The sequence below is a fragment of the Aulonocara sp. 'chitande type north' Nkhata Bay genome, linkage group LG8, assembly GCF_057382095.1.
Source record: "Aulonocara sp. 'chitande type north' Nkhata Bay isolate Kocher_YH1m ecotype deep benthic linkage group LG8, A_spYH_male_GT1.1, whole genome shotgun sequence".
NCBI lineage: Eukaryota > Metazoa > Chordata > Actinopteri > Cichliformes > Cichlidae > Aulonocara > Aulonocara sp. 'chitande type north' Nkhata Bay.
This window is the reverse complement of record NC_141351.1, coordinates 659,653-668,057: the sequence shown is the minus strand read 5'-3', so window position 1 is coordinate 668,057 and position 8,405 is coordinate 659,653. Positions and strand designations below refer to the sequence as shown.

The 8,405-nt window shown below is 38.4% G+C and overlaps 1 protein-coding gene across 2 annotated transcripts; it reads right to left on the bottom strand.

The window, feature by feature from the left end:
- Nucleotides 1–3,003: 3,003 nt before the first annotated feature.
- mrpl27 (mitochondrial ribosomal protein L27) lies at nucleotides 3,004–6,005 on the bottom strand. 2 transcript variants are annotated; one of them, XM_086304923.1, is made up of 4 exons: nucleotides 5,867–6,005; nucleotides 5,248–5,376; nucleotides 4,724–4,791; nucleotides 3,004–3,671 (listed from the first exon to the last, which is right to left on the bottom strand). In XM_086304923.1, exons 1-4 carry the CDS (start codon nucleotides 5,904–5,906, stop codon nucleotides 3,465–3,467), a joined length of 444 nt encoding a protein of 147 aa, XP_086161049.1. In that variant the 5' UTR covers nucleotides 5,907–6,005; the 3' UTR covers nucleotides 3,004–3,464. The 2 variants fall into 2 exon arrangements, with proteins under 2 accessions (XP_086161049.1, XP_086161048.1); XM_086304922.1 differs by having other exon boundaries at nucleotides 5,852–5,934.
- Between the last annotated feature and the right edge of the window lie 2,400 nt (nucleotides 6,006–8,405).

The following is an 8,405-nucleotide window of genomic DNA, read 5'->3' as shown; positions in this document are numbered from 1 at the left end:
CCCTTTTTCCATACTTATTTCCACTGATAAACATTCCATCACTCCATCAATAACAGTCGTCACTGTTCCCATTCTTTCGTACTTTAGGTTTTTATCAGTGTAAAGTGCCACCCCACCTCCTTTCTTGTTGATCCTGTCTACATGAAGGAATTCATATCCATTTATTTTAAAGTCTTCTTCTTTTCCAGGAGTTATCCAGGTCACCTTGAATGGCTGTTCAAACTGTGTTATGTAGTCTTTGATGGATTGAAAGTTTGCATATAAGCTTCGACTATTAAAGTGGACCATTGTTATACCCTTTTATACCTTGATTTTCTTTTTAAGTTGCTCATTTGTATAATAATTGCATTCATTTGTCTTATTGTTAAAGAAATCACAATCAGGATCTATGTTGCTGTCATACACCAATGTCTTATTTTCAATATCTATATGAGTTGTTAGTTGAAAACTGTCAGACGTCTGAGTTGGTTGTGCAGCTTAGACGGTCCCATCATATTTAGCACTGCTTTGCATTCTGATTTAGCAGTTATATTTTTCTATATTATATTATTATATATTTTCTGTCATCTCTTTGATGACTAGAACCTTAGCCTGCACTGGTGTTCCATTTAACTTAATGAATATTTTACAGTCTGACGTCCAAGTTGACTGTATTTTCTTCTGTTTTCTTAATATTCTTGCAGACTTCTCAGTCCGGTTCTTAGAAATGCTGCGATAACGTTCTATATCCATTTCCTGCTTTGTGAGCAGCAGCAGTTTTCTTTTTGACTTGATGCTTGTCAAGTTAAAGGTCAAACCCTTGTTGGAGATTTTATACTGTATGTACACTGATAACTTGTTAACTTGATTTTATTAGTCTGAGCATTAAAAAGCTAAAGCACATCATTACACACTAGGAGGCTAAAAATATTAACCCTAAAATTAACCCGTTTTTCTGAAATTATTTTGTTATTGTGTGCAAATAGAAATAATTTATGCTCTCTAAGAAAACAAATAAACTGCTATATTTAGAAATCCTATGTTGAAAGTCCCCTTGCTTTGTTGAAAAAAGCAGTTTTAACCAAAACATGAAGTTTCATTGGATGTTTTATCCTCGTCTGTAACAGGTGAGATAGATGTGCCATCTTGTGGTTGTTTTTTTTTTACTTAATTAGATATAAAAATAGAGCACCAGAAAAAAATATCAACCCTTCATTTCAAATCAGACCTCTTTGTACTTTTTAGTACTCCAGCCTCCATCAGACAGTAAACACCGTTTTGTGGAGTTTGCATAAAACTGATCCACCATACTTGAGATTGTTCCTTTCACAGTTTTGCTGAATGTAAAGCTGTGCAAATGATTCTGGGTCAGAAAAGCTTCCCTGCATTCTGCAAGTGTCCACATATAGGAGAATATTTTAGGCATACTGTTATAAACATTTTAAACATTCTCTAGCATATTAAAGAGTATGGTTGGGTAAATGAGTGTTTGTTTGATTTTATCCAATTCTAATCAACCTAGTTACATTTAAGCTATAAACAAAACCACCTACTTTCCACTTGTGACACTTCTTGGTTAATTAATTATTGGAGTAAATGCACCATTTTTCCTTTACATATTTTTCTGTCCTAATGCTGATCACACCATCACTAAGCTGGTTCTAGATTAGTGATACTAGGAATTAGGCATTGGATGAAAAGAAGTATATACAGCAAGTAAAATGAACATTGAACGTGTCACCAGATTTCCAGATGAGTATATTTGTAAATGTGCTATTGACTTGAAATTCTCAACTCATCCAATCCACACATGCAACGAAATCAAACCATAGATGTCCATAAATTAAATCATGTGTATTAATGAGAAATGACACTGGAAAAAAGTACTGATAACGCTTACTGAAATGTATTTAATACTAAAAGCGTATGTTGGTGATGACAGCTTTAAGATGCCTCCTGTATGGAGAGGTTAGTCCCATGCATTGCTCAGGCGGGATTCACTCATTTGTCCACAGTCAGGTTCTGTGGGCCCCTTTTATGAACTCTGAGCTTTAGTTCTTTTCATAGATTTTGGATTGAGGTCAGATGATTAGCTGGGTAATTCTTGCAGCTTTATTTTCTTTGTCTGAAACCACATAAGAGTTTCCTTGTCTGTTTGGGATCATTCTCTTGCTTAAATGTCCACCCTTCAGCCTTTCTTCAATTGTGCCATGGTGAAAAATGACCACACACCATGATGACACAGGTTTGTCTAAATGTTGTTCAGCAAGCTTTCAACCTGCTTTTTCTCATTAATGGAGTCTTGCATGGTGAGCATGCACACAAGCCATGGTGGTTGAGGTACTTACTGTTTTCTTTCTTTTTTTTGCAACAAAAGATCCAAAGATTTTGAAAGTACTCATTGGTTTTGCCCATCATGAAACCTTGGTAACAAGATACCTTATTAAGGCCATCACCTGGGACTGAACCAGCTGATATTAATGTGCACTAAGTGGCAGGATTGTTTTTTAATCACTGATAGATTTCAGCTGGTGTCATGACTTTTCACACCTTCCTTCCTTTTTTCTATGTTTAATACACTTTCCCTGTGTCATTTTTCCATTATTAGACATAATTTATTGACACTTATGGTTTGATTCCTTTGTATGTTTGGAGCGGATGAGCTGATACTGACGTCTGGTGAGAATTTAATGTCATTAAAACCTTTAGAAATATATTTACTTAGAAAATTGGTGGCATGTTCAATTACCTGGTGTAAGGACACTATAGTTGACCCTGTTGCACAACTATAACAATAGCAGCAGATCCCTCTGTCAGTAAACAGAAGCCTATTCACAATCAAAGAGTAAGGACAAATGCAGACAAGTCATATCTCCTATACGACTTTGTGCAATGTCTAGAAATAGATTTTTTTTTTTTTGCCCCTTTAAAAACTTACATGGGTACCTGTAGAGTGCTTTTCTACTCTGAAAACTCACAGCACTTAAACACAATAAGGCTCTTGACACAACTCATTCAATGTAAGACTTTCACATAGAAAACTTTAATACACTAAATATATGTATATTCAGTATGACACCAATGATGCCTCAGTTCAGTCTGATGGGAATTCCTGTGTGAACTGAGTCCAGTTTACAATCATAATTTACTCTCTTCACTTTACTTGTCATGTACTGTACATTTATTTTCATCACACTTCCTGTATCATGGACTACTGGAATGACACCATGAAATATTGGATTCATACCAGTTTTAACTCTCGTCTCAAAGACTTATACCGAATGAAACAGATGTCTTTCTTCATTTCTGTTTTGTAAAGAAATTGTAAAATTATTTTGTTTATAAGTCAGACTGAGAGAGAGTCGTGTAACTCCAGGGATCCCAGGAAAGATCTTTGAGGTCAGCAGCCATCCTCTTGAAATCCAAGTCAGGGTGAATCCTAAACAATCCTGACCAACATATGAATGAGCTCTATGTGCTCAGTTTTAGACCATGTCCACTAGCTTGAATTTACCCTCCTGCTTGACTGGAAGGACATTGATGAAAGTCTTGTAGAGGACGGCTCCTCTTGGCAGCTTGGTGATGACCTGAGTAGCCTCTGGGCTCCGTGGTGCTGGGACATAGACCTCCTTAGTGAACCTGACATAGCCATCCTCCAGAGCAAAGAGTGTCTTGTTGGTTCCCATTCCAACCTTCAGGGCAAGGAAAAAGGACCAGCAGTGAAACAAGATGAAAAGCAGTTACACCAGCTCTTCACTGTCTGCCACAGCTCACTAGGGATGGGTATTGATAAGATTTTCACGATTCCATTTTCGATTTTGTTTAACGATTCGCTTCTTTATCGATTCTTATTTTTAAAAAAGGAGAACACTAAGGTCGATTAGCTTAGAACTTTGTTTTAGATCTTCTCTTTGAACAACTTTTAACATAAATTATTCTGTAGCAATTACACAAGAATATCCAGTAATGTCCCTGCCTACAATTAAACACATTCACTTACTGAAAATCATCTGCTGTGGCAAATGGGTGCAAGGCTTTGACCACAAACTGAGTCACTGCTCGGTGACATTCGTCTATCCTGGCCTGAAAGGAGACGCTAACGGTAGACTGCAGCGAGAACTGCCAGCATCTGAGCCAGACTCTGTCTGTCTCTCTCATCATGGTCACCTAAATGCACAGTAATGGCAGGTTTTGTAATAAGGCAGATCGCGCTATCATAATATGCACTGTTGATTATTTATCTGCCGCATTAACGGGAGAGGACGTGCAAACGTTACCACTGCTGCTGGGCTGAGATTCACGAGTCCGGAGCGGAATTAAAAACACGACATTCATTTAAGGTCATTGCGTGTTTTGTGAGCAAATGCTTTTGCATATTCATAGTGTTTCCTCCCTTAAATGAAATATCTACTTTGCAAGTTGTCCTGTTGTCATCTGTTCTCGTAAAGTATAACCAAACTTTTGTGCGTTTGAGCTGCTTAGGCGTCGTGTTTCCTGCCAGGTAAATGACGCTCCGCAACGTGGTGACGTCATTCGGGGCGACTGGAACCGATAAGGGAATCGTTTGCAAAAATGGCAAACAATTCCAAGGAATTGAAACAGTGGGAACCGGGTTTCGATACCCATCCCTACAGCTCACAGTGCCACATGGAACTAACTGTTGACAGTGTGGTGTTAAGATGAAACTTTTAATTCTAGGCTGAAAGTCCATCACACCAACATTTTTGGATAGTGTGCAACTTACATGAGCTCCTGGGTGATACCGCATCAGCCTCTGTGTTGCAAGGATGTTACCAGCATGGACAAAGTTTCCTACCACACGGAAGAGGGGGAAAAATAAAAAATGAATTCCAGCCCCGACCTTTTATGCCAATTCTAGCTATTGTATACACTTCTTGCTTACGCTATGAAAAGTCAAATTCAGCAATGCCACCAGTTTTAGAAGCCATCAGTGACATGTGTCAAGTGTCTGTATTGCTGTATCACTGCATTCTTCTGAATTTCTCAGTCTGACAAATGCTGCTCATATCATAATAACAAAAGCTAAACATGAAACCAATATAAACTAAACTGAATTGAGCAGACCCATTCTGGAAAAAACCCCACAAGCAAACATTAAAACTAAATGCTAATAAAAACTAATGGAAAGCACAAAAATACATTAACTGTCCCACATCCTGTTAACTTCACCTGCACATCCCAATACTGCAGGCTAGAACAGGTCCTAACTTGGAATACAAATATATGGATATAATTGTTTGCTGCTACCATCTTGTTTCTTGAAGCCATATCTTCTTCCAGGGCTCTTTCCTCCGAGGTTCTTGCTGCTGCCGCCGGCTTTCTTAGACGCAAACCTCACCGAGTCCAGCAGAGAGAGCTGACCAGGTACCAACAAACCTGAAATCAGAACAACAAGCGCGTTCACTTGAGTTTTTTTCGCTTTAAATCCAGTTTCGGCACGTGACACTTTTTAAAAAAAAAATCTATATGTAGGACATGATATTGCCCCACTATTATGCCCTGACTGTTACCTAGTGGTATGAGGTCTTCAATCAACACACAGGGTTAGCTTACAGTGAACACGATCTACATTGCATTTATTGAGACGTGTCCCACGTATCTTAAACTAGCAGAACTGAGGAGAATCAATAAATTGCATCAACAGTGACGTGTACGTTAATATTTTAAAAGAACAAATCCTATTCGCTCTTCATTTGATCTGCATCGTGACATTCAGCGCTACCTCACATGCAGACAAGTTAGGACACAGTGGTTGCCAAGTTACACTTCGACAGAAGCACTTGCGCAAACTTCAAAGCCGCTCGTGTGAGCAGTAATCTGTAATGTCCGTTTGAAAGTTTGCCGCACTCACTGAAATGTTTGATACCTGTTCTGGACTTGACCATTAACGACACCAGCGTAGCCATCTTGAGCAATGTTGCCTACGTCATTCACCCGCGTCACATCCGTTTACCTTTGCTACGTTCAAGTTCCTCAAGAAATACAGAAAAGTCCGAAATAGAGACCAAAATGCACTACTTCTTCTTCTGTTAAATGAACATATAAGTATACCTGTCCAACCTGTATTGCAGTTAAGATACGTGATTTCAGTTGACAAATAGATGCCTTTGTTTGTTTGTACATATGTTGAATAAAGGCTTGTTGGAAAAAAAACAAACAAACAACTTATTCTTCTTCCTTCTGCTATTTCTGTTGGCGGTTTTCAAACAACGACGGTGCATTACCGCCACCATTTGGTATGGAGTGTGGACCGAAATTACTAAAAAAAACAACAAAAAAAAGAAAAACCCATGGTGTGTTAAAGAGCACAATATGGCCTGCTGAGACACTTCTTGAGCTCTTTTGAAATAAATCAACAAAGTCCAGTTTCATTTTCATGTAACCAAATTTTTGGATTAGCTGTCTTCTCTCAACCTCATATTTCCGATAATGCACTAAATCACGCTCTATGGTCTCATCTTCTCTATTGCTGTCATATTTTCCTGTATAATGCTATCCTATTAAAAATAATGTGCTGTTTAAACCTGTATGCCCAAGTCAAAGATGTGATCTTCTCTATGCTGTTCCTTCCTGTGCTTCTCCTCTCTCCTACTTTCCTTTGGATTTTGTAAAACCAACCTTCCTTTTCTTTTTTCATCCCATTGCTTTTTCCACCTCTTTTTCATTTTCTTATTATGCTGTTTATATCTGTCATGCTGACACTGAGTGACTTATTGTGGCTTTCTTTCCTGTTCTATCTGTCATTTCAGAATCAAAATCAGAGAGACTTTATTAATCCCAGAAGGCAATTGAGTTGTCATAGCAGCAAATATACAACAAAGATCAAGCGCTCATAGAAAATGAGTGTAGAAACCAATGACTGTAGAAAACACAGTCATTGTTAGAAACAGGCACGGTGGCACGGTGGTTAGCACTGTTGCCGCACAGCAAGAAGGTCCTGAGTTCAATTCCACCATCAGGCCGGGGTCTTCCTGTGTGGAGTTTGCATGTTCTCCCCGTGTTTGCGTGGGTTCCCTCTGGGTACTCCGGCTTCCTCCCACCGTCCAAAAGACATGCAGCTTGTGGGGATAGGTTAATTGGATAATCCAAATTACCACTAGGTATAAATGTGAGTGCGAATGGTTGTCTGTCCCTGTGTGTTAGCCCTGCAACAGACTGGTGACCTGTCCAGGGTGTACCCTGCCTCTCGCCCCATGACAGCTGGGATAGGCTCCAGCGCCCCCCGCGACCCTGAAAAGGATAAGCGGAAGCGAATGGATGGATGGTAGAAACAGAGATTTAATTTCCTTTAATTCCATATTGTGCTGGTACCCACAAAAGTAACCCTAAGTCCCATCAAACTGACTCTGTAAAGTGTTTGATGAATCTGCATTGTATGTGAGTTTAAAATAAAAACCGCGTCCTTTTTCTTCTGACCTGATCCAGATTAAATTGAGTTGCTTTCCTACTCACCATCCAGCCAAAGCTCTGTATTCCTCTTTTCTCTATTTCCCAGCTAATCTTGGATGATCTTGTTCATGTCCCTGTAGTTGAGTGTTAGCTGCTCTCTTCAGATTTTATCCTGCTGAATTATATGCTATACACCTGTAATCTAATACCTAACTAATAGTAATATTTGACTGTCTGTTAAAAAGACAGAAAAATACAAGTACAACTGACCATTTATACTAGTTAATAGACCTTCTCTCCACATCATATGCTTTTTCTATATAAAAGAAAACTGCCAATACACCTGTGGCTTAAGGATGCTGGATCCACATCTCCCTCTTCTAAAACCACTCTGATATTTCGCCATAAATCCTTTATCCTTTATTTATATAGTATTTCATTTTTCATTCTCTCCATTATTTTGCAGACATTAGATGTTAAAGTTATTGGTCTGTAGTTTCCTGGTTTTGGTTTCCTTCCTGGTTTATGTAAACCATTGTATAACAAACCTGATCCTTTGTCTTTGCAAACGGTATATTCAAGAAATCCTTTGTGTCATTTTCTAGATCTGTAATGCCTCTACCTATTTTCCCGTCGTCACTATTGTTATTTAAACGAACTTTAGCAAAAGTTTCTACTAGCACACCTGCCTTCTCTTCATGATTCTCTGCTGCAGCTTCCTTGTCATTTTTAATGGTTCTTCTTACATTAGCCTGTGACCTTTTATGTTCAATAATATTCTGAGAATTCTGATTCCTTTTTAATATCTTAAAAGCTTTATTTCAGCTCTTAATTGCTTTATCACATTCCTTTGTTCCCTCGGGTACAATCTTCTTTTTGCTCTTATCTTCTTTCTACTCTGGTTTGCTGCTTCTTGAATAGCATTGCAGACAGAAGAATTTAAATCATCATTATTAACATTCATAAAATTTTTTTTGCATCTGCTGGTCACTAACAAGTCTAAATGTCTTCCAATC

What these genes read in the sequence shown, in the direction of transcription:
- mrpl27 (XM_086304922.1), bottom strand. Translation starts at nt 5,906, where the DNA reads ATGGCTACGCTGGTGTCGTTAATGGTCAAGTCCAGAACAGGTATCAAA. An exon ending in AACAGGTATCAAACATTTCA is followed by an intron (nt 5,377 to 5,851) that starts GTGAGTGCGGCA and finishes TTCTGATTTCAG; the next exon opens with GTTTGTTGGTACCTGGTCAG. An exon ending in TGGCTTCAAGAAACAAGATG is followed by an intron (nt 4,792 to 5,247) that starts GTAGCAGCAAAC and finishes TCCGTGTGGTAG; the next exon opens with GAAACTTTGTCCATGCTGGT.